Here is a 27,099-nt window from a genome sequence, read left to right as displayed (position 1 = left end):
TACTGCAATGGGCGGCTGCTCCTGTCAAGGCAGCAAATCCCTTGTCCCACCGTCGTGTGGGTCCTCTTCTCTCATTCTCACCTCTCTGTGGCCCTCAGACCGCTCCGCTCTGTCCAGTCTTGTAGAGGGGTTGGACACCTCCTCACTGAGCTTTATTAATACACGTTCCCTGGAACACTCCACTTTCTGTAAACATTTCTTACTTCCATTGGTGTCGTTATTTAAGACAAAACAAGAAAACAGGAAATCCCTTCCAATGTCTCTCTTTCATCAAAGCACAGGCTCATGAGAGATATAAATTTGAGCAGCTCTTGGGTCTTTTCTTTACCTCAAATTTTCATTCAAAAATGAACTTTGCTAAGGTCTATAAAATACCTTATTTTCTTTTATTAGCTTTGATGTATGGTGACCTTCAAAGAGCGTAACTGCTATATGAAGGAAAACCTGTGAATCTTGTGAAACAGATGGATATTGCAGCCAGCTTCAGTTATTCACATAACGTCTTTGTCCCTCGGGTTCCTAGACACTGTTGGAAATCTATAGGAGTCAGTTTTCATTGTCTTAGGTAGAAACTCATATTTCTAGATTCTCACATACAGCACATGATGCACCTGCTTTTGACCAGGTGTTCACCTTTATATCACACATTCACAGTCTCTCAAAGTTAATTTCTCCAAAAAATCTCAAATCCAATTTGCCAGCTGACCTAGGCTTGATGCTGAGCTGACAGGTGTCTTTAGTTGTACCTGAGAGCTGATGCAGAGTCTCAGTGAGATGATGGAAAAAGCTGAAGCAGGACTGGCAACAATGGCAGTGATTTCCCATGCTCTTCATGGATTATATCTAGACATTGTTGCAGGGTAATTATACTCAAGCGAAAATATCATTTTAATATTACAAGCTATTAATCAGCAGAAGATTAACAGTGTTAAATGGCCAACAGTGGCCATTTAACAAATACAATATAAAGAATGTTTTACGGGGATAAGTGTCCCATTAGAAGAGTTTTTGGATTTTACAGATTTTATTTGTAATATTATTTGAAATTCTACTTAAAACGAATGTAATGGTCATTTTGAAAAGTAAAAATGTATGAGAGCTTACAAATAATTTTGCCAGCATCTAATCCTTGCATAAAGAATGACAATTTTAAAACTCAATGTCAGTCTTTACATGGGCTTAAATCTTGATTACTGTGAAGTTTCATTTCGGTGTGGGAAATCTTGCTTTTGACAAAGCTGCCTTGTCTCTTTGTGTATGGCTGTTACCTCTACGATTAATCCTTTTCTGCTTATAAATCTTGGTCTGTTTTTAGTTAGAGTTTGTGTACCTAGGATTTTATTTGGGGATTCTGGAGTATCTAATCCATACATTTGCATATTTTCATAGCAGATTAGGCTGAGTAGAAAACATTTGATCAGCATATATTTTAATAGAATACAGGTCCCTTAGAGTTGCAATAATTCTGATAATAGCAAGAGCAAAGTTGATGCAAGGTCTTTTCAGGGCTTCAGTCAGGAGAAAATATGATCATTTTCTTTGCATCATGTATGACACAGGCATGATGCCATGTGACAAAAGGTGATGTCATATACTGTGCATTATGTGACACAATGCAATGTGTACTAACACAAGATGATGTTGTATAAACATGATGTCATATAACACAAGGAGGTACCATAGAATACTTACACATCATGTCCGTAATAGGGCATCATGCCATATATGTATATCATGTAACATGTGATACAAGGCATCATATCACAACATGTTTGTGCCAGACATGAAATTATCATTACATACCGTGTTACACATGTGGTATTGTAAAACTTTAAGTGGTATTATATAATACAAGGTTTTATTTAAAAATGGGTGTTACGTAACCAGATATGACATTTAACATATTCCTTAAACATTTTTTAAAAGATTTATTTTATTTTTATTGGAAAGTCAGATATAAAGAGAGGAGGAGAGACAGAGAGGAAGATCTTCCGTCCGATTGATTCACTCCCCAAGTGACCACAACAGCTGGAGCTGTGCTAACCCGAAGCCAGGAGCCCGGAGACTGGAGCCTACTGGATCAAAACACATATGCACACACACACCAACACCACCGCCAACAACACCATCATTACCACCACCACCACCTTCCCCGCCAACAGAAGACCATAAACACTGCTCTGAGGATTAAATGTCTAAATGTTGCCCTCTCCAAAAAACTCAACTTGTCTGCATTCTGAGCATTTTCATCTTTTGTTCAATGCATGGCTGGAATTACTTGTTCACTTCTTAATCTGATTTTGTGTTTATCCATTTTCATCATAGTTAGAGTCACTGGAGATAGGATAGATTGGCTACAGAGGAAAAATTATTTTCTACTTTCACTGAAGAGAAGCTATGGCCCACTGACCTGGTCTAGCAAGAAATGAGCCTTAAATCTACACCTTGCTACTTCCATGCAGAAGCACTATGCTTTGAGATAAAAGCACTATTTGGCTTCCATCTTCAATCCTCATGAAAACTCAAGTGGCATAGCTGTGTAGGCAGGTGTGTACCCTTTTACCCTCCATTACCTTGCCGTATGGTCTCAGAATTTATTGACCTCTTTTCTTCAAGATTCAGTGACATCTTCTACAAAATCGGGATCTTTCTGTGTAGTTTAATCAAATCATGTTTTGTCATGAAGCACATATTTTTGTGTGGGCTGCAGAAGTCAGCTTCTTGGACCAAGAATGGGTGGAGATGATAGAAAATTAGGAGCTGTTGCTCAGCAGCATCCCATCTACCTGCTATTTGTGGTGGATCTCAGTATTGATGGAAAACTATTTGGAGCAAAATGCATACAATCACTTATGTTTTAATCAACTTTATTCTTCCCAACTTTATTTGTTTTAAGCTACTGACTTGATGCTGTGTGGATTTTCCTAAGCATGACTGGAGATCATGTGGGATCTTACGTTAGATCTCCACCATGGCCTCTGTAGCCCCTCTTTGTGGGACAGGCTGAGCGGAAACTATTGGCTTATTTTTAGTTTGATGTAGCAGCCACAACCGGCATTTTGAATGATTTCCGGTTGTCTCTCTCGATCTAGTTAGGGAGAAGACAGATTTGAAGGTTGATCTTGTTTGATACTACTGCAGTTTTGCACCCATTCTTTGCTCCAGTGCTGCCCATAGGCTGCTGTGAGGATTGAATCAGATAATAGGCAAATGCTCTGGTGCGTGGTTGATTGAGATGTGAATGAACAGTTCAGGCTGATTCTTGGTAGCCCAGGAAAACACAAACATGATGAACAATAGTCTTGCTTTTAATGGATGTTAAAGAACAACTAGACAGAATAGGATTTGCTCATGAAAGAATGTGTAATATGTAATAATTACATAGGTGATTACATGGATTATCAGATTACATAGATTACATTATAAGATTATAGATTATATAGGTGGTCCCTCCTGTGGGTCCTGTTATGATTGCCCTATGCATAGTTCAATCACAGGATTTAACTCCATGGTAACTGCTCATTCTGACCCGAGACACCTTGTCTGAAGCGCTCTGTAGCATTTCCACTCAACTGTGGTCTGGGAACTCCCCAGGAGGGGACACTGAGCTCATGCACTGGAGAAGGCTTAATGGTTGAGTAAATGACAACTCCTGTGAGGGATCTAGAAGTAGTCAAGGAAGATGCAATAGTGTAATTATGTAGCTGAAAGTCCTTAACTATTTGACACAAGCTTCATTTTTGCTATCATAGACAGTTGATGGTCAATATTCAGGAGGTATCTCACTGTATCCTGATTTCTGGTCTGTATAGCTCATCTGTAAGTTTTCCTGGTTTGAAGGCTGAATTGGAAAGGAACAATGTTGAAGTATTCTCTGGAGAAGTATCCCATATGGCCCAAGACAGATAGGTCAGTTAGCTCTCTTTAAGTATAGGTAGTGTATTCACCAGGACAGTTTTGGTCAAAGATGGTTGTAAAATGTCCAGACCAGAAAGCATGTGCTGGGTGTGTTTTAGAGAAGGTTGCAAGATTGAAGGTAGAAGCCTTTCTTTTGGTGATAGTTTTCAGAGTATTTCTCCCCAAACCTCACCTGGGAGAGACTTTGTTAATGAAGCAGATGTATTTCAGAAGCAGCTCAAAGCATGCCATGTAAAGACTGAGCACATGAGTGGAATCCATAGGGTGGCATGGACAGAAACTCTTCTAACAAGGGATTGAATCCAGTTTTGTTCCAAGTTATCCCTACAGTTGGACGAAAACTAGTACATTTTTGGGAACCTCAGTTTCCTCAATGGCTGAGTGGCAGATAGATGACTGATAAGTTCCTGCACGATGGAGGCTGCTCAGTGAGTGATGAAGTTCTTGACCTACATTCATCTGAATTGTGTTGTGCAATGCTAGAACAATGAGGGGAGACAGGACCCGCTGAGCTCTTTATTCTGCTTGGATGCTGGAGATCCACTTATCACTGGTTCTGCTTTATGGGATGGCAAAGCTCTTGGTGCAAGATTAATATCCATTCAAGGTGAGGGGTTTGATTGAAGCACCACAGGATAAAGACAGCTCAGGTAACTGATACTTTTGAGCCTTATCCATCTTAACCAAACTTTAAATTCTGGGAGAGTCTCAATGGCACATTGTTACACTTTGTAATAGAATGGGAAGCTGAGAATTGTGATGTTCCCATCAGTGGTCTGTTCCTTTTGGCACACTATAAAAGAATCCATGACTGCATCCTATATCACTGTCATTGAGGAGCTGGCCCTGAGCAAGAGCAGAATGGAACTTTGCTGATGGTGCCCTGGAGGGGGGCATGTTAGCAGGTGCAACTTGAAGGGACCAGCTATTGCCACACAGATATGCTTGAGCACCAGCAGTGTGATTAGTGCTGCCGACTCTGTAGGCAATGTAATTAAAATTGAGGGAGAAAGTGCACATTTTCAGAAACATGGAGAATCTTCATTCAGTTGCAGGTTATTGCAGGTGATTTTTCTGACAAGACCAACTCCCTGTGAATACAGAACCTGTATTGAAGTTGAATTGATGAGTGCTGTGACAGCAGTTTCAGCTGCATGAAAAATCAGGTCTCCAGAAATGAGAGAAAATAGAACCATAAAAAAATCTTTGGGAGTTTCCAGCTTCTAGTCATGACTGAAATTTCTCTGAGAATCATGAAAATAAGTTGTGTTTTTCACTGATTCTGAGAGCGATGTTCTTATTTGCCGTATAGCAAACAATGGGATGCCACTTATGACTGTAGAAAAGTAATACCCAGGACCGGTGTATATGGTGCAGTTTTTTTTTTCTTAGCCAGAATTAGAGAAAATAGAAGCAAGATGATTTATGTTTAAGGGTACAGTCAAGGAATCAGCTTAGTGGGTGTGATGGGTCAAGCAACCAAGTGACTGTCTCCTGCACCGTGGCAGGTGTTTTGGAGCGTCTAAAGACAAGTAACAAAGTCAGCTCCAGCAGAGCCCACATGCATGGGAAGCCCAGGCCACTCTAGTTCCTTTGCTTAGAAAACCATAGTGACTTTACCCCATCTGTCTAAAAAATGAACACCAGCATCTTTCTTCCCACACCGTATAGGCTTCATGCTAATTGACAACACACTTTCCAGGCATGACATATTGATTTTTTTGTAATAAATGTAATGTAAATTGCCATTTTAATCATTTTTGAGGGCACAAGTCAGCGAGTTTAATTATATTTACGATGTTATGTAACCTTCACCACTACCTGTTGCTAAAGCTTTTCATCACCTTGAACAGAAACTTGATAGCCATTCCTGGCATCCTTCCTGGGCCCAGATAATCTCTAATCTGAATTTATCTAGATATCTGTGTTTTGCTTACCCATTTACTTTTTGGTGGACACCTGGGTTGTTCACACTGTTTGGTTGTCGCAAACAATGTTCCTGCAAACAGTGATATGCAGGTTGCTCTGTGAGTCCTTGGTGGGTCAATAGAGTAATAAGGTTTAGCTTTTTGAGGAATTGCAAACTATTTTTTTTTTTTACAGTAATACGATTTTGCATTCCCACCAGCAATGTAGGAGAGCTCCAATTTCTACATATCCCCATCCACATTCATCCTGTACTTCTTTTTTTTTTAAGATTAATTTTTTTTTTTATTGGAAAGTCAGATTTTACAGAGAGAAGGAGAGACAGAAAGGTCTTCCATCTGTGGGTTCACTCCCTAAGTGGCCACAATGACTGGAGCTCTGCCAATCTGAAGTCAGGAAGCAGGAGCTTCTTCCAGGTCTTCCATGTGGGTACAGGGTGCCAAGGCTTTGGGCTGTCCTTGACTGCTTTCCCAAGCCATAGGCAGGGAGCTGGAACAGAATTGGAATAGCCTGGATAGAGACCAGCACCCATATGGGATCCCAGTGCGTGCAAAGCAAGGACTTTAGCCACTAGGCTACCATGCTGGGCCCTATTCTATTTTTCTTGTATTACAGTAGTCTGCCTTTATCCATAGGGACATATCCTAAGACCCACAGTGGATGCCTTAAATTACAGAACCACATACAATAGTCAGTCTTTATCCTTTGTTTTATTTTCTGCTCTCAGTCACTTACTGTCAATTGTGGTGTAAAAATGTCAATGAAAAAACTCAAAAAATAATTAAGAATATTTTAGTCTGTGACGTTCCAAGTAGAATGATGAGCCTTGTGCCATGCTGTTCCCTCGTGTCCTTCACACTGCGTAGGCTTCCCTTTCTTCAGTCAGAAATGGGCTGCCTTAGTTGTCAAGAGTGCTGAGTCAGTATCACAGTGCTCATGTTGGAGTGATCCTAAAATAGTCGAAGCCTACATCCTTCCCTTCCCTTCTCTTCGTCATAGATCTTGTATCGTCTCACATCAACACAAGAAAAAGGGCCTAGACAATGTAAAAACACCATTTTGAGTGGGAGGAGAAAGAGGGAGCAGATAACTTTTATTACAGTACATTTTCCATTTTGTTAGTATTTTTTTTTTTTTTTGGTACAAAAAGTACTAGAAATTAAACTTGTAGTTAAAGGGCCTTTTAGAAACAAGAATCGACACTCTTTATCAAGTCCAGTTAGTATCAGTTTTCCCTTTTGTGGACAACACTTTTATGGCTGTATCTAAGAAAATTTTCCTATACCCAAGTCAGAGATGTTTTTCCCTTATGTTTTATTATAGAAATTTAGTGGTAAGTTTTCATTTTAGGCAATAGTTCATTTGTGCTGACTTTTGTAAATGGCTTAAGAACAGATCAAAGAAAAATTCTCATAAATGGTCCTGTTGTACCAGCACCATTTACATAAAAGGCTGCGCTTTATTCACAAAACTGTCTTAGAACCTTTGCTGACACCTTTTAATCAAGAATGTGTGAGGATGTTTGTTTCTCCTTCATTAAGTTTCTTGATCTTAATGAAGTACCACACTGTTTTGATTCCTGTAGCTTTATAATAAATATTTCTTAAAGTATGATATTGTGTATTTTCCTGTTTTATTTTTCATTCCAAAATTGTGTTTGGTATTCTAGATCCTTTGTACTCCTATGTGGATTTTTAGAATTAGGTTGTTAAATTCCACACACAATCTTCCTGTGATTTCTACACAGCATTCCTGAGAAAAATCAAAGAAAACTTAATGAAGAATACAGTCCTTGGCCTAACTCCAAAAGATATTTGCATTCTGATTTCTAGTGACAATGCCTGCGCTTGTTATGTTGCATAACAAAGTGATCTTGCATTGTAGAATTAAGGTTTATGAAGATTGGCAAGGGAGATTTTCTTGGATTATGTAGGTAGGTCAAATGTAATCAAATGAGCCCTTAAAGATAGATCTGGAAGACAGAATATTGTCTTGGCAATGACAGAGAGGCAGTAGAAATTTAAAGTGTGAGAGGCATTCACATTCCCATTGCCTGCTTTAAAGATGGAAGAAGTGATCAAGAGGTACAGGATGTGGGTGGCTTCTAGAAGCTGAGGTGATAGAGAAGGAGATGCAAAGTTCAGTCTAACAGCTGAGAACTGAACTCTCTCAGACACTGGAATGGGCAAGAGAGCAGAGACTCTGCCAGAGCCTCCGAGAAGGACAGTAGCTCGGTCGGTTCCTTGGCATTTGCCTTTTGAGCTTCCAATCAGGAGTCCTGCTATGAGCACACTCTCTTTCTGAAAACTGTGAGTTAATAAACAGCTGCTATTTTAAGTCACTCTGTTTGTGATCACCTTTCATGGACACTGTGGGAAACTAGTATGGTTTTTAATCTGCACAACATGCAGTCATTGCTATCACAATTCTTGATACTGGCAATTTCATCTTCTCGCTTTTTTGTTTGACTTAAATTGGCTAAGTGTGTATCTTATTAATATTCTCAAAGAATTAGCCTTTGGTATAATTGCTTTTCTAGGCTTTCCATTTTCCAATTCATTGATTACTGCTCCAATCTTTGTTATTTTCCTTTTTGAATTTCATTTGCTCTACCTAATGAAAAAGTGGAGCAGACTGTTTTAACAACAACAAAAAAAACCCTTACAGAAACAAGGTGTCTAGAGGATAAATGTATACATGAAGTGATTCTCAACACCATAAGTCATTCAAGGAAGTGCACTTTGAAACCCTCAACAAATCATTGCTACACCTGAAATCAGAAAGGCTGACCACGTCATGGTGGAGATGTGGGGGAATTAGTTATCACACACTGCAGATAGGATTTTTATGATGGTGTAGTCATTTTGGAGACGAGTTTTGCAGTTTATCAAGCATCCTATTTAATATTTTATATTAATCTATCATGTGAATCAACCAACAACCCCATTCCTAAGAATTTTCTCAAGTGAACTGAAATTACACGTACTTACCAAAATTGTATGTGACATAACGTATTCATATGTAATAACCAAACTTTAGAGAAGTCCAAACGTCAATCAGCAGGTGAATGGTATGTGCATCTTGGCATATTCATACAATGGTATAGCACCAAGCAAGGAAAATAAGAGCTATTCGTCCACACATAAACATTGAGGAATCTTAAGATAATTATGCTTAATATTGATTTTACTTGAATAATCTGTCTTTTGAAGAGGAGTAAGGAAAAACATACTGTATTGTTTCTAGAAAAAATGATTACTCACGGTGAAAGGAAAGAGATAAATAGCTCCTGGGGAGTGTGGGAAGAGTGACAGAGGGAGTTAGAACAGGATACAAGGACGTGGACATGGGGTGATGGATATGTTCATGACCGAGGACAGTGCTGGTTTCATGAGTGTGTGTCTACTTCAAAATGGGAATTGTCAATTTTAGGCATATGCGCTTTTCACTGTATCAATTAACACACACAAAGGAAAAAGGCAATCATTTAGACTATATTTAAATGTTAATTTACTTATTTTTCAGGATGGATTGCTATTCTGGGTGCCCTCTGGTTGTTAATTTTAGCTGATATCCATGATTTTGAGATAATTCTACACAGAGTGGAGTGGGCGACACTTCTATTCTTTGCATCACTCTTTGTTCTGATGGAGGTAAGACTTTAGATCTCTCTCAGGATGATTTTTTTTTTTTACTTGATGCTTGTATTTTGCTTGTGTTTTATTTGCTGAGTCTGTGAGGCTTCCTACATGCTTAGTAAGAGGCAAATGGTGGAGCTCGTAATCAATGTATTTTTAAGTTAACTCATTTTTATCTCGGCTACTTAATTGCATGTGATCAATTGTTCATTTTATTTGGTTGTTGTTATCCCCTTGAATTGCCTTTGTGGTTTGTAAACTTATCCTGATACTGTTTACTAAATAATAGAATTTTCTCTGAGTTTGGGGTTCAGAGAAAAATGACATGAACTAGCCAGTTTTAAATATAGTAATTCCTTGATGATTTCTTTGCTCCCCTGAAGAATCCCAGCATAGCACTGATTGTAAATCTTTACTTTTCTTTGTTATATATTTTCTGATTTTATATGAAATTTCTTTGACTTACATATTATTTAAACGTATTTTTTTTTTAAAGTTCCAACTAAGGGATTGCCCATATTTCTTTCAGGTTTTGATTTTAAAATTTAATTTAGTTGTCATATGACATATTTTGCATGATTTCAGTCCCTTCAATTTTGTTGAGACTTGTTTTGCAGTCTAGCATTTCAGAATTTCATATCATTAGTATTCCACAGCATGTACACTTTTCAAATTGGCATCTTCCACTTGGCAATCTGCATTTCAGTTTCCTGTTTTTTTTTTCATTGTGTTGCAACTTATTTCTTTTTAACACTCAATAACATTCCATTGTCTGGGCAGTCACAGTTTATTTATTCATACACCCATCAAAGGGCATTTGATTGTTTCCAAGTTTTGACAGTTAAAAATAAAGCTGTTATAAACATCCATGTGCAACTTTTTGTGTGGACAGAAGGTTTCAGATTCTCCGGGTAAATATGAAAGTGTGTGATTGATGGATCATATGGTAAAGGGTATGTTTAGTTTTGTAGGGAGCCACCAAACTCCCTCCCACAGTGGCTGTATTATTTTGTATTCCCACTAGCTGTGATTAAGAATTCTTGCTGCTCTACATCCTTTGCCCATTCTAGTGGAAGTGCAGTAATGCCTCATTGTGGCTCTAATGTGCATTTCTCTGATGACACCTGACCTGGAGCATCTTTTCACACGTACATTTATTATCTAGATATCGTTGGTGAAATGTTAGGATCTTTGGTCAATTTCTTAGTCAAGTTGGTTACTTTCTTATTATTGAGACTTAAGACTTTGTATTTTGGGTAAGATAGGAGACTGCTCTAGGGTGGCTGTGGGGACACAGTGACCTGCTGAGTGTGACACCTCTGTGTTATGAGCGGTGCACTGTGTGGGGGGCTATGGTCTTAGTCTTCTTGACCAGCCTCTCTTGGCATGAAGTCTCTGATCTACAAGGGTGAGAGCAGTCATGGAGTAAGCATTCTTGGTCTGATGCACCTCAGGCTAAACCTTCATTCTGTGAGGGGCTGCTGGCTGGAGAAAGAGAGCCTCCTGTTTTGGGGGCCAGACTATCCTGGAATCAGGCTCTGCAACATGGAACTAGAGATATAACAAATGCTGGCAGCCTGTATGTCTCTGCCTGTGGGCTGTGGAAGGGGAAGCCCTGTCCTTTTGGAAACACTCATGCAGTCCCCATCATGCTGAGCTTGTGGTCAGGAAAGATGTCGTGAGTTGTAATGCTGGGGACACTTTCATCATTTTTCACCATTCCTAACAGGATTTCATCTTGTTAAATAAATGTTACTTTACTTGCTGCATACCCTTAGGACAATTTCATGAGACTTTTCATATTTTAAAAAATAGTGTTTTACCAGTTATTTTTGTTTTGCTGGGGATTGGGTCTCCAGAGTTCTTGTGGAAATTCAAGGCTTTTACTTTCCTTTTTATTTTTCTTTTGTTTTTCCTTCTGAGGCTAATAATTGGTGATTTCCACAGCTAGTCATAATTTCAAAGCAATATAAGTTACTTGGCAGCTGGGTTTTCTTTGAGGGATATTTGAAAGTATATTCATCTCGCGCTGTATGAAGAATTGGTCCATAGCAAAGACAAGCCAATTTACATAGTTGTTAAATCTGGGCTTCACAAATGCCAAGATGTCTCTTAACATTTTTCTCCCTGTGTGTGAGCGTTGATAGATATCAGCTGGGAAATTTCCTGCTGTTCACTTTCCTGTCATGTTTCCTCTTTGAGGCTACAATGATAATCTTATCATCTTATCCTCCTCTCATGGGCTTTGTGGGCATCATGTTTACATTTTCTCACTTCCTAAGGTCTAGTACTTTCTCATATAATTGTAGGTGTGAGTATAACAATAGTTCACTGAGAAGAGCTGTATACGATTTGTCTTCTTGAATAAGTAATTTATTTGTGGATAATTTTGGACTTGTGACTCCTTTAATTTTTTCCTGTGTATTTCTTTATAGCTAATTTCACTTTCTCTAATTACCTCCTAGTGTTTTATCTTGGATTCGTGCTAATCTAGGCAATTCTTGGAGTCAACCTGAACATATTGATTGATACTGAGAAAGACTATTATGTCTCGATTTCTTCTCATTACATTCATTGTTCTGCTGCAGAATCCTAGTGATATCAACTGGGCAGTTTTTGCATATGATCCTAATATGACACAATTTGGCTGCTTCCTTTAGGCCTGGTACCCAATAGTGCAGGTACATGGAGTATTAATATAGTCATCTTAATAAGTCAGAGTATTATTTTATAATTCTTAGTTGTTGATTTTTGAAAGATTTCTGGAAACTCTAATGACATAATAGAGTTTGTTCCTAGAAAAACAAATAGGGATTTCATTTATGCCTGAAGTTAATGTGAACAAACCAGTCCAAGAAGATTTCTGCTCTCCAATGGTTGTGAAAATTGTGAAATAGATGTGGGTTTAGGTTTCACCTGAGATACTTTTGATGCTGAAGCCAACAGGAAGAGCTTCTGGGTAGAGTGGACAGGGTGCTTCTTCCTTGCCTTACTCCCCTTCCCCATATTTTGACTTGAGTCTTTGGCATCTAAAATGTTGTTCCACGTGTTGAATATATGATTGGAGTTTTCTGGGAGGTTCAACGATTCTTCAGTTTGAGTAATTTAGTGTGGGGAGTTGAGGATACCTGAATCTGCAATGTGTAGCATTGAGAAAGGCAGCTTAGATGCTTGTCTTCCCCAGGACAATGGTTAGAGACCGATAGGTTTCACATGACAGGACCTCGACTTGAAGGGACAATTCGCCAGGTAAGATACTCCGATCATCGATCCAAATTTTAAAAAGCAAAGCACCATTATGAGTTCTTTTAAGATGCCTTGAACCTTGTTATTTTATTCCCCACTACTCCTGTTCATGTTACCACTAACCATTCTTACATAACTGGTTCATGTTTCTCCTCTAGTCTGTACAGCATCAACCTCAACTAAACCTGTAGCACCTAGACCTCACTTCTGATTTAACAGGGAAAGTGGGGGGGGGGGTGGTTGGAGTCTTTCAGGCTGTGAATAGCACAGAATCATGGGTACAGTGAAGCAGGTACACTTCTAGGCACATCTGTGCAGCAATCAAACTTTTCTTTGTGGAAGAACCAGATGAAGCTCCTGGCTTGGCCTTGCTCAGCTCTGGCTGTTGTAGCCATCTGGGGGAACTAACCAATAAGTGAAAAATCCCTCACATGCACTCTTTTTCCCTTCATTTTCTAAATAAATATTTTTTTTTCCTAAAACATAAAACAAAACTACTTTAAGTCAGTCAGCAAACAATGTATTGCTAGGTTCACAGACATTTAAGAGTCCTGTTCCAGCAGGTTACAACATGTGAGAAGAGGGTGAGAAAATGATATGATAGGGGCTCAAAGGAGAGTCCTGGTTTTGTCCTTCCCTGGGATGCTCTGGATTATTTCCAAGGGTGGGTGAGATGGGCCTTGGCATAGAAGATGTGAAATAAAATCCCCATCTACCAGATGTTGATTAGCTAGGTGCTGTGCTCAGTGCTTCATGTGTTGGTCCTCATCTCGGCTCTGCCTTCTGCTTCCTCTCTGGGTCACAGCTTTGCAGTCTTCCAAGAGCCAGTTTCACTTGGTGGTGTTGCATTAGGATGCTGTCTCCAGAAAAGCTCAGGGTCCAAGGGAAATCAGAACCTGAACCATAATTTGGATTCACAGTGAAGCCGAAGAAAGAGAAAGATGAGAGTGTAAACTTACCTGAATGCATCATGTTAATGTTTTCTTGCCAAATAGACAGAAACATGCATTGATTTAACTATCTCCTTCTGCAAGGTTGAAACCAATTTCTTGCATTTTGAAGATTTTCTATGTTACAGGTTATTCTACCAGAAAAAAGACATGGGTTGCAAGAATTGTTACATGAAATATTTATCCCCAAACCTTCTAGAATGGGAATACACATTCTTCTCTGTGAGAAAGACTCAACAAATATTAAATTCAATTCTTGATTATGAGATTTTTGGCCAGAAGGATATAAATGCAAATACCTTATTCCAGAACGCTAAAGTTAGGAACTGAAGTTTCAGCACCTCTGAATTGTGGCAATGGGGCTAAGGATGGCTCTCCTTTCCTGTGTGCACACACTCCACTGGCTGTGGCTGCAGGAAGAGGGGAGAGGATAGCACCACCAAGTTTTCAGAGACAGCCCTGGATTCTTTACGGGCTTTCTTTTCTGTAGTAGAAGGTGCCTCTTAAGGAATACATAAGGACTGGAAATTACATCAATCTCTTAATTTCCATCTCCCACTCAACACTTTCTGAGGCAAGCTCCTTTAAGACCAGGATATGAGCATAAGGATATTTGCACAGAGCAGATCCCTGCATCCTGGGGTATTTTACTCAAGGAGTAGAAGGATGCCCCGGTCCCACAAAGGCACCTCGGTCTCGTGTCTGGGGTTTTATTACATATGCCACACTTTGGTTCCCTGTGCCAGCCTTGGGGATTGACAATACTGGCTGCAGAAAGAGGGAATCTTACTCCAAACACTGCTCTGCTTCAAGCCTCTTCATATTCGTAGCAACCGAGCCAAGAGAGGGATGTGGAGGGAGCACTGGTGATATTCCAGGGTTTTCTCTGGTGCCTCTGCAGGGCATGGAGGATCCTTTGCTCATAGTTATTGTTTGTTAAGAGAGCTTGGAGGGGTCCTGTGTCATGGTATAGCGTTATGCCCTTGCAGGTAGTAAGAGTGCCAGCTCAAGTCCTGGCTGTTCCACTTCTGATTCAGCTCCTTGCTGATGCACCTGGAAAAGCAGCAGATGAGCCAAGTGAATTCAGGCACTCATGTGGGAAACCTGAGGGAGTTTCAACCTTTTGTTTGTCTTGGTCAAGCCTAGCCTAGCCCTGACCATGATCATTTACAAAGTTAAGTGAAGCAACAAATGGAAGACCCTCTCTCTCTCTCGGTTACTGTGCTCAGTATTTCAAGTAAATAAATAAATATTTCACAAAGAAATCACTGAGGGGTCCTTTATACAATATACACACTGCTGGGGTACCTCCTCAGTATTTGCAAAAGGGTTCAAGGTCTTAGTAAATGTTAACAATTCTGCAGGCCATCCCAGTAAGTGTAAATGTGTGAATGCATGCACTGATGCTAAATTTTTACTCAACATAAACCAGGGAAGATAAGCAGGCCTTGCATAGACCCTGCATGGGAGTGGTCACCCAATCCCTTTGTATATTCCTTCCAGGAAAGGACCTCCAGGCACAAGCAGATGGAGGGCAACCTGTTGGTTGAAGTGACTGTCTCTCACACCAAGGACCTTCATGGCAGCCATCTTACCTGTGCTGACTGGGTGCATTCAGGTTGTTGGGCATTAGGAGTGGTGTCAAGATGGGTCATGCCATCTTTGGCTTGACCTCATCTAGGCATGACCTCATTGGCATGATCAAGCTGGATCATGGGACCTCATCTTTGGCATGTCAAGATGGGTCATGGGACCTCATCTTTGGCATGACCTCATCTTTGGACATAGATCCTCATCTAGGTTGTTATGTCTGCTATATTCAGAAGAAGAACAAGCTGTATGTGCTTGGAAATGGCCACAGCTATAGCTTCTGCTGCCTTCAAAAGGAATCACGGGCAAAGGATACCAAGATAAATTAGGAAGGTTGTGGGAAGTACTGATAATATCCTCAGAAACAGTTATATAAATTAAACCACTCTAGAAAAGAATCTACAGTAACTCCAAGGACTAGGGAACATCTCAGATACAGAGTGGAACTAATTGATGCTAAGTGGAAGAAACTCTTGGGATTCTAATGGGCAAATGTTATGTCCAGGTATAACTGTGCAAAGAGTTCAAAAGTGATTATCAGCACTTTGAACTGCAACACTGCCTATCCCAAATCCTGGACTCCTTTTTAGCTGTGTTTGCAGACAGGCTATTCCCAGCCCCAGATTTAGTGTCTCATAAGTAAATCCTCTCTGGGTGTCACAGCCACCCCAGGTTTCTGTCACTTCATCCACATTGAGGAAGTCAGCCCGGAATGCATAACCTCATTGAAAGAGAAGATGGCCACTGATGCAGAGCTTACGAGGAGTGATGATGGTTGACTACCAAAGGGAGAATTCTAAAATCTTTTGGAAAATAATATCTGAGTGTCAGCTTGACTTGTTGAAAAGCACTAAACCTAGTAACATTATAACTTTACTCCTTGGCGCCCACCCAGGGGTCCTGTTACACTGCACTGCCTCATTGCGGCTTCTCCCATAGAACACTGGCTATTCCCATGGATGGGACACACTTACCATCCTTTCATGAGTCTTTCCTGAATCACCAAACTCATCATTCCTCTGTGTAACAGGTCATACTTTACAGGGGCTGTTATTGGTACGAGATGTCACCTCTCAGATGTCATGTAACTGCCAGGAGACGGCCGTGGTGCTAGAATGCAGGTGTGCTCAGGAACTCCCTGGGCAGTGGAAGCTTTCTCATGAACTTGCTGATGTCTTCTCTTCACTGACTTCTCTTTGATTGGTTTTTAAATCAATGGAAACTAGCTAAGAATGAAGTTTCCTAAAATTCAGTCATCCAAAATATACTTCATTTTGGGGGAAAAAAAGCAGTCAAAATAAATTTAATTAGTCAATTGATATTATGATTGGAACAAGTTCCATTAAAATACAATGTTCCAAGCATGGTAATTTGTTGAGTAAATCAAATACATATTAATGTTCCTAAAGCTATGAAATCATTTCGGTATCATAAAAGGAAAGCATTTCATGTATTTTAATTTTTCTCAGAAGTCCTCTTTGTTAAAAGAAATGGTAAAAAAAAAACCCAGTTTTTCTTTCACAGCTTTGAATTTTGCTGATATTATGTGCCTGGAAGAACTCAGTGGGGCTCCTCATGCTGTCCCTGCTGTAGTTCTGCAGCCTGCACAGTGGGGACCCTGTTTGGTCTCACATGGCTGTAGAATTCCAACAGAGGAAATATTGGAGGTTATTTAACAGAAGGATTTCTTTTAGGAATAAAACTCCAGGGTCAGATGAGTAGAGCAGCTTCCCTAAGACCCTGCTGGAGATAGCACCAGACAAAGGACACAGTAGTAGACCAACCAGCCCCTATGAAGAGAAGAAAGCCTCTTGTCCCTCTGCCCATGACGTCCTAGGTAGGTGGGACCTTCAGAGACTACAGAGCTTTGTCCTGATGTGCTTCAAAGACTCACCTCTGACTGCTCAGAATGGTCCTGGAACACCATCTCTTCGGGGCTGTTGATCAAGCATGGCTCTACTGGTCATGATCCCCATCAGCCGCATTCAGGAGGCCTCAGCCCCTGTGACAGGGAACCATGGCTTACTGCCATGTTTTCTCATCTGGCAGTTGCAATGATGCTGTTGGTCTGAGAGCATCTGACTCATCCTTCTACTCTCCCGTTTTCCACAGATCCTCTTCTGTCAAGCCCTGGCATTGGTCCCTCTTGTAAGATGAGTCCTGAGGCATCAGGCTTTCTTTACAGCATCGAGTGGAGCCAGGCATTTTTTTTCTGCTTAGCTTCCTGTTCCCTGTAGAGGGTTTTGCCATTTGCCCCAGACCAAAAAGATAGGATCAGAATTCTGCTAAATCCATGAGAGGACCTTATCTTAGAAAATTGAAATCCTGCAAACTTACTTAGTTAAGGGACTCTCCATCAGATAAATGGCAGGTTTCTTGACATTTAATTACTTAGATGTACATTGGCTTATTTCCTCTACTAATGACTTTTTTTTGTGTATCCTCAAATACAGATTTACAAAAAGAATTAAGGGCAACTAAAGTTTGTTATTAGACTTGTTGACAGAAACTTAAGTATCTAATCTTATATGGACAGTGAACCATTTTAACATTATTGCCATCATAATGATGGAAAAATGAAAAATGCATTTTTTGAAATTTCTTGAGGTGATTGCATGATTCTTTTGGATATCCACATTTTCACTTCAGGTTTTTTTGTGACATTATCTATTTATATGCAGTTGCACAAACATTCCTTTCAGATGAACACACCTGTGGCATTTTTAAATCACAGCAAAATGACACAAAACCTCTTTGATTATTTTGTTTCCCTGCTGTGTTTTGTTCTGTCTAAGAAGTGCCTTAGCCAGGGCCTTGTCTCCCAGGCAAAGACCAGCAAATTTGGTTTAAAATTCTTTCCTTTAGTATTTAAAAGATTTGGAAGTTTAACGAAAAGTTTAAACTGCAAAATTTTATCTTAAAGAATATGACTCAAAAATGTTAAAATTGGAGATTTGAGATAAGCAAAAAGCAAAAAAATAAAAATACACACATCAATCTCACTAGCCATACCAATATGTTGGTACAGAGCCTTTAATTTTGTGAATGTGTGTTCACCTTTTAAAACAAAATTGGAGTATGGTATGCACATGATTTCATAGTTAGAAACTTAAACTTTTAAACTTTGTAACTATTATGTTTAGTGGATATGGCATAGTAATTTTTCCTCTTATGTCGACACTTATTTTCTATTCTTTTCCCACTTGAACAGCTGTAAAATACTTCTTTGAGCACTAGGTCACTGTTTTTGACCTTGTTTACTGGATATGATCTCAGTGAGAAAGATGTTATGTGCTTACTGGTTAGTGTTTGAGTCAAGAAAGGGCTTATTGAATTCCCCAGAGTCCAATGACCAGGAGCCATAGCATCTTTTTTTTTTTTAAGATTTATTTTATTTTTATTGGAAAGTCAGATATACAGAGAGAAAGAGAGAGAGGAAGATCTTCTGTCCGATGATTCTCTCCCCAAGTGAGCGCATTGGCCAGAGCTATGCAGATCCAAAGCCAGGATCCAGGAACTTTTTCCAGGTCTCCCATAGGGGTACAGAGTCCCAAGGTTTTGGGCCATCCTCGACTGCCTTCCCAGGGCACAAGCAGGGAGCTGGGTGGCAAGTGGAGCTGCTGGGATTAGAACTGGTGCCCGTATGGGATCCCAGCCTGTTTGAGGCAAGGACTTTAGCCGCTAGGCCATGCCGCCAGGCCCCGAGCCATAGCATCATGAAAGACTGAGACGATGGGTGGAGCTGCAGCTCTGATGGTGACCTCCTAACTCTGGGTTATATGTGAGGATAATGTCCTGATAACCAAGGGGCTTCCTGGGAAGGACTCATTGGACACAGGTTGTTTGTCACACAGATTGCTGTTATAGAAATTGGAACCTCCACTAGAATTTAATTGTCAGGCAAAGTAATTAATTTGCGACCTGTAAGGTGAACACAAGGAATAATTTCCAAAGCAAAATTCCCCATGCAAAAGGAAATTAGTATCTTCTATCTTTGAGGGAATGACTGTACAGGAGTAGAAATACTTGTCTTCATGTGTAGCGTTAGGCACAAGTACCTGCAGGCATGGTTTAGAAATGTGGCCCAACATATGTCACCTGTTATGGCATACATTAGAATTGGGGGAAAGTTAACAATAGATTATTTGTACAGTCTCAGTTGTCTTAGCTGCAGTCAAGACTGGCTTCCTCTAGGTTTTCAGGTTGAGTAAAGCTACCTCTTTCTGCTGTCTGGGCTGAAAAAGCAAATTTGGTGAAATGTTACTCTTTGGCTTGGTTGCCCAAGGGGAAGAGTTTCTGAAATTTGTGCTATGTGACTTGCACTTTGGCTGTAGTCCTCCCACCTATCCTGTTCTGTCAGTGTCTCTTATTAACCCAAATCACCTGAATTACAGAATACAGTAGAGCTTAGTTGGCCTAAATCAGGAAGCACAACTGCTAGGAGCAGAGCAGGAGAAGGCTGGGGAGCAGGACTAACTAGACTGCAGGGAAAGCCTGGTGCATGATACTGAGGAGAAGCTGTGGTAAATCTCTAAAGAGTCCTCCATTTGCATTTGCACTGGCTAGGTTTTACTTTATCCTTTGTCCAGGGGAAAATCACTTGTCCCCATGCTAAGTAGCACAATATCCCATGTGCTACTGAGTGATCTCGGATTGACAGTGATTTGGTCCACACTTGAGCTACCTTACTTGCTCTAATGGATTTTGGTCTTTTTCTGTTGTTATAACAGAAGACATCAGACAGGACACTTTACAGAGAAGTTTCTCAGCCCATGAATATGAAGGCTTAGATTTCCAAGAGCATGGAGCAGGCATCTGGCAAGGGCCTTCTGACTGCATAGTCAGTAGGTGAGCTGACAGGAGCTCAGGTATTTGGGTTCTGTTACCCACATGGGAGACCTGGATTAAATTCTTGCTCCAGGCTTCAGGCTGGCCAAACCCTAGCTGCTGTAGGTCTTTAGAGAATGAATCAGCAGATAAGGGAGTTCTGTCTCTCTGTCTTTTAAACGAATAAGAGAAACATTTTTAAAAATTATTTTTTATGATACAATTCCATGGACACAGGGATTGCTGCCTCCACCCCTCCACCTTTCTCCTCCCTCACTGTTTCCACCTGTACAATTACAATAGTATAGTCCTTAACAACAGTCACAAGTACAACATTCTGCTATTTAGTGTATCATGGCAGTGTAGGTGTAGACAGTGGGAGGCAGTCTAGTATTCCATTGTAAGAGTTTCATTGGCAGGCCTTTCATGTGGGAGTAGAGATGCATATGCAACAAGTCTTCACTTCCTGGTATGCTAGTCTCCATTATACAGTTACTCTATGGAAATATGTGCATATACATGTTTATCTATGTACTTATATTCTGCATGGAGGCTGCCTTATATGAAAGAGAATATATGATGTTTGTCCTCTTGGGATGGGCTTATTTCACTGAGTGTAATGGGAACATTTGAAAGAAGAGTCCTTGCCCAATTGAGCTCATCTCTATTGGACAGGAAAGTTTTCCCATCTCAACATCCCTAGCTTAAGCACTTCAATGAAGAAGTCCCATTTTGTCACCCTGCATTAGTTTTCTATTACTGCACAAAAATCACACAAATGTAATGAGTTAAAACAATCCAAGTGTGAAACAATCCAGAGCTGCTCTGCTCCAAGCTTTATAGGCTACCTACCCACCCCCTCAATATACAATTTATCAGAGTGTATTAACAAGTTTAAATGTGGAAATCTCAGTTCTGTTAAAGTTCTTTATCTCGAATATTCAGTGGTATTTTTGTTGTTGTTTTATGCCATCAAATATGATTATAAATGGTGCGGAAAAAGGAAGTTTACTGTAGGTACAAGTTTTTCTGCCCTTTGTATTTTTATTTTTTCTTCATGAAGACATGAGCATCAGAAGCCTAAACTCAAACTGTTTGCAGGGGTATGTTACTTCTAGAAGTTTCAGAGGAAAATGATGGAATTTTCCCTTTAGCCTATTGATATGTTAGACTACATGGATTGGTTTTCAAGCCTGCACATCTAAAATAAACCCCACTTAGCATAGTTAATAATTCCTTTCACACATGCATGGATTAATTTTCTTTTTTGTTTTGTTAAATTTTTATTTTGAATTTTTGAATGTTGTGGTACAATTTTGTATAGACTGGGATTCCTCCCCAAACCCCCACCCTGGTAGATTTTCCCCATGTTGTTACAATAGTATAGTCCTTCATAAGGAGTCATAATTCCATCAGTCAGTTATTTAAGTGTGCCCTGACCTGGCTGGTGCAGACAATGTCGGACAGTCCAGCATTCCATTATCTACACATTTCCAACAGTTTCATTGGGAATTCATCTTTGATCTGGAAGCAGGATGCATATTGCATTGTATCCCCACATCTGGATATGGTAGAATTGCAAATAAATCTGCCATATGACCCAACTATCCCATTTGTAGGAATATACCCAAAAGAAATTAAATCTGCATATGAGAAGGGGATCTGTAATCCTATATTTGCAGCAGCACAATTTACAATAGCAAAGACATGGAAACAATCCAGATGTGCTTCCAAAGAAGAATGGTTAAAAAAACTGTGGTACATCTACTCCATGGAATATTACTTAGCTATTGAGAAGAATGACATTATACCATTTGCAACTAGATGGTCCCAATGAGAGACCATTATGCTCAGTGAAATAAATCAATCACAAAAGAACAAATACTGTATATTCTCTCTAAACTAAGGAAACCATCATGCAAAGTGTAATTTCAAGAACCCATCCATACTGTTTTTTTTTTTAATTTTGGCTGATGCCATGTGTTTGATGTTTTTAACTTCAGTTTCATTTACTCCAAATGCTTCCTTTTCTCTTGTCAAACTCATCGCTGGCTCACGGATTATACAGTGGCATCATTTTACCCAAGAGATTTTTGTGTTTTCTTTCTGTGACTCATGTGTAGGTTACTCACTGGTGTGGTTTTTCATGGTGCTGTAATTTTGTTGTTGTTGTTGTTGTGGCTGTTCTAATTCATACTGGTTGTTGGCCTTATTTTATGGTTTCTCATTTAAGGGAATGTATAGTAATGGAGTACTGGATTAATTTTTGAATGTATTGTTTGGGCATTTGTTTCTGAATTTGTGAGACATGTTGATTTATAATTTTATCTCTTTATATTAACTTTGTCTGATTTTGGTTTGTTAAAATGAATTGAGTAGTACTTCTTCCTCTTATTTTCTGGGGAAGGTTATATAGAAATAGCTGATTGTTAAAATGTTCAGTAGAATGTTTAGTCATTTGGACTGAGAGACTTAAAAAAAGATCCATCCATTTATTTTATTTGTTATTATTATTTTAGATGATGCTTACATAGTCAATCAGGGTGGGAAGCACATAGGGTTAGGGAGAAGTAGGTGTGATCATTGTTTCCAAACTTTCTATTTCTTTTTCCCATTTGTGGGAAGATAAGAGGATAGGCCATATCCAACCTCGCAATCATCACAGTACCCGGGGATGGGGAAGGACCACTCAGTATCAACCCAGGGTCACAACGCTGCATGTTCTGAAGGTTCTGCCCAGGTGGATGCAATAGTTCCACTTGGAACTAGCTGATCTATGGATGAGGAATCCCTTCCAATGTCCACTGGCTGACACAATTGACCTTGTCATTTGGACTGAGAGACTTAAAAAAAATGATTTATCCATTTATTTTATTTTTATTATTATTTTAGATGGTGGGAATGGATTAAAATACTGAATCCTCTGGGTCCAGTGCAGTAGTCTAATGGCTAAAGTCCTTGCTTTGCAAATACTGGGATCCCATATGGGCTTCAGTTCTAGTCCCAGCATCCTTACTTCCCATCTAGCTCCCTGCTTGTAGCCTGGGAAGGCAGTTGAGGATGGCCCAAAGCCCTGCACCCATGTCAGAGATCTGGAGGAAGCTTTGGGCTCCTGGCTTCAGATTGGCTTGGGTCTGACTGTTGCAGCCACTTGGGGAATGAATCAACTGGTGGAGGGTCTTCCTCTGTATCTTTCCTCCTCTCTATATGTCTGCCTTTCCAATAAAAATAAATGTATCTTAAAAAATTTTAAAGCACTTGAAGTATCTGTTGCTTCCAAAGTGCATTAGTAGGAATCTTCATAGAAAGTAATATGGCCAGGATTTGATTCCAGACACGCAAATACGGACTGTAGACATCCCAGTAGCTTCTTAACTTGTTGTAATATGTAATACAATGTCTGTTCTGGAGTACTGTTTTATTGTTGCTTTTGGTATAGCTTTTGGTTGCTTACATATTTAATTTGTTCTTTAAGGTTTACATTTAATTATACTACTCATTTGAAAGATGGGGAAGAGAGAGGAGAGAGAGTGAGAACGAGAGAGAGCACACACAGATCAGTTCCTGTATGTTGATTCATTCTTCCGATATCTACAAAATAAAAAAAAAATTGGGCAACACCAAAATTGGGACCCAGAAACTTAATCTGGGTATTCTACAGATTTGAAGTGGCACCTGCTGGGACTTGAACCTAGGCTCTCCCATATGGGACATGTGTGTCCGAAGCAGTATGTTAACCATTAGGCTACATGGCCACCCCTTCAATATGCAAGTTTAGATGAAGTTTGGAAATCTCAGTTCTGTTAAATGCTATTGTAATTTTTTGTTTCCTCCATCCAATAAGATTACAATCACGTGGAGACAGGAAGCTTCCTGTAGCTGCACATATTTCTGCCCTTTGTATTTTGTTTTTTCTGCCTGAAGATAGAGAGTTCGTTATCATTTCCTTTGTTTGAAGAGTTTTTGATAGCCAAAGTTTAGGAGTATGTTGGCTTAATAACCTCTTCTTTTAGTTTTCCTTTATCTGAGGGTCTTTATTTCCTTTTCATTCCCGAAGGAGAGTTGCATTGGATTTAGAATGCATGGCAGACAGCTCTTTACTTTCAGGTTGGAAAAATGTTATTTCCTCTTGTTCTTTAAGATTTTAGATAAGAAATATGTTGTCATTTGAATTTATGTTCTCCTGGAGGTAATATGTAGTACTTTCCAGCTGCTTTTAAGATTCTTTTTGTCTTGTTTGAGGAGTTTATAATGTGATCTGGTGTTGCTTTCTTTGGGTTTATCTTATTATAATGTTCCTGGGGTTTGCTCAGTTTCTTGAATTTCTATGTTTCTTTGTTTAATTTGTGAAAATTGTAGTCTTTATTTTTAAGAGTGTTTATTCAATCCTACTTTAAAGCTCTTCTGTTTCCAGGATCACAATTATGTGAATGTTAGATTTTTTTTCTTAATTGTTTCATAGGTATTTTCACTTAAAAAAAAATCAGTTTTTCCTGCTGCTTAACTTGGAGAAGTTCTATACATTTGTTCTTAAATTCACTGATTCTTTTCTTTGTAATCTGTACTATATTACTGAGTGCATGTGAAATAACTTTTAGTAACAATAATTATATATATTTATGGTCCAAAGTACAATATTCAATGTATACTTACAGTGTGTCCTGATCAAATTGTTTTTATTAGAAAGGCAGACTTACAGAGAGAAGGACAAACAGAAGGATCTTTTATTCATTGGTTCACTTCCCGAATGGCAGCAGTGGCCAGAGCTGAGCTGATCAAAAGCTTGGACCCAAGAGTTTCCTCCAGGTTGTCTAAGTGGATACGGTTTCCCAAGGACTTGGGTCACCTCTGCTTCTTTCTCAGGTCGTAAGCAGAGAGCTACATCAGAAGTGGAGCAGAGGGGTCGTGAACCATCACCCCTGTGGAATGCCAGTGTTTGCAGGTAGAGATTTAGCTTGTTGAGCTGCTACACTGGTCCCATGTATATTAGAGCTTAGCATAGAATTCCTGAGAATAAAATGCTTGGTGTCAGCTGCCTAGGGTCCTGTTAGAGATTACACAGATTTATTTATTATCCAGCCTGCTTCTGATTTGAAGGCCTTAAATGGGACTCTGTTGCTTCTCTGTGATCGTCAAAAGTTAGCTCTTAAGTGCCACTTGTATCTCTTTGGAGATTTTTGAACAGCAGGTAATCTTTTGTACTTCTGCAAATGTCATTCAATGTTCGTACCTTTGACAGAACAATAGCTTTCAGTGCTTTGGACAGTGGCATGTTGCCCTTATTGCGCTTGGAATAAAATCCAGAGCTTTAAACCTTGACTTATAATGCTGCGAGTGACCTGGTTGCAGCTGCTGCTTGCTCACTGAACATTCGTCCATTTCCCATTGTTGAGACACAATACCTGAAGCTGGGAAACATATAAAGAAGAAATTTATTTAGTTCAGAGTTTAGAGGCTGAGAATCTGAACAACATGGCCTCTAGCTGTGTCACATCATGGCAGATGGCATCATGATGGGAATGGGTGGCATGGGGAGAGATCACGTGGAGATACAGGGAACCGAAGACTGTGGAGGGCTCAGTATTGCTTTTTTTTTTTAAATAAGAGATTTGTTTTATTTATTTGGAAGGTAGCATTAAAAAGAGGGGAGAGACAGAGAGAGATGTTCTGTCCTCTGGTTCATTCCCCAAATGGCCACAAGTGCCCAGGGCTGTGCCAGACTGAAGGTAGGAGCCAGGGGATTCTTCCCAGTCTCCCATGTAGGTCCAGGTGCCTGAGTGCTTGGGCCATCTTCTGTTGCTTTTCCCAGACGCTTTACTGTGGAGCTAGATCAGAAGTAGAGCCACCAGTGCTTCAACTGGCACCGACATGAGATGCTAACACTGCAGGTTGTGTCTGCACATGCTGTGCCACCACACCTTCCTTAGGCTTTTTATAATAATATTTTCTTGAGAGAACTCACTCTATGAGATGGAAATTATTTTTTTCTGAGGGTAGCTCCCCTGGTGACTTAACTACCTTCCATTAAATGTGTTTCTTAAAGGTTCTGTCACTCCAACAATAACACACTGAAATCATGAGTTGTACAGAATAAACCACATATAAATTATACCTCTTATTAATTCCCACTATGCTTGTATCCTTGCTCACTGGACTCCAGCTACAATGACTTCTTTGCTCTATGAACAAGTATTTAGGTTAACCACCTGGCCAAATCATGCTGGCAACTGGTATACCCTTCTAAGTGCATGTTCAGATAATGCATCTGCAAGGAGGCCCTCCTCAGAACACTGTTAACAGCTCTCCCATCACTCACTAGCTTTTTATCCTAATTTCACTTCCTTTTAACAAATTATTGTCTATTATACATTACAATAATGCTATTAAAATAAATATTTTTATTTGTGGGAGTATATACCCATCTGTATATTTATCTACGAGTAGGTCTCCATTTAGCTAGGTAATTTAACTCAGTTTCATAATAAAAAAAAGATTATTGGGTCTGGCCTGGTAGCCTAGCAGATAAAATCCTTGTCTGACATGTTCCAGGATCCCATATGGGTGCCAGTTCTAATCCCAACAGCCCTGCTTCCCATCCAGCTCTCTCCTCGTGGTCTGGGAAAACATTTGAGGAAGGCCCAAAGCCTTGAGACTCTGCACTCATGTGGGAGACTTGGAAGAGGCTCCTGGCTCCTAGCTTCAGGATTGGCTCAACTACAGCCACTGCAGCTGCTTGGGGAGTGAGTCAACGGACAGAGTTCTTCCTCTTTGTCTCTGCTCCCCTCTGTATATCTGACTTTCCAATTTTAGTATATGTGCTGCTGAAGCGAGCAAAATATATCTGACTTTCCAATAAAAAATAATAAAATAAATCTTTAAAAGAAAGATTATTGATTTCTCATCCTGCTAAAGTTGTCTCCTTTCTGCTGGCTCTGGAATAAAATGGAAAAATAAATACTTACTGTATCTGAAAATAAAAGCAGGTGGATTATGGAAGGGAATTC

At 39.7% G+C, this 27,099-nt stretch overlaps 1 protein-coding gene across 1 annotated transcript in view; it reads left to right on the top strand.

The window, feature by feature from the left end:
* The window catches only part of OCA2 (OCA2 melanosomal transmembrane protein), a 198,186-nt gene that overhangs the window by 91,019 nt on the left and 80,068 nt on the right, over window positions 1-27,099 (top strand). The window contains exon 18 of the mRNA XM_040969948.1: window positions 9,370-9,497. Within this exon, the coding sequence (XP_040825882.1) occupies window positions 9,370-9,497 (128 nt within the window). The remainder of the gene's footprint in view (window positions 1-9,369; window positions 9,498-27,099) is intronic.

Source organism: Ochotona curzoniae, unplaced genomic scaffold (genome assembly GCF_017591425.1).
Source record: "Ochotona curzoniae isolate NIBS_2020 unplaced genomic scaffold, NIBS_Ocur_1.0 scaffold_4701, whole genome shotgun sequence".
Taxonomy (NCBI): Eukaryota; Metazoa; Chordata; class Mammalia; order Lagomorpha; family Ochotonidae; genus Ochotona; species Ochotona curzoniae.
The sequence above is the reverse complement of the archived record's forward strand: the minus strand, read 5'-3'. Positions and strand labels throughout refer to the sequence as shown.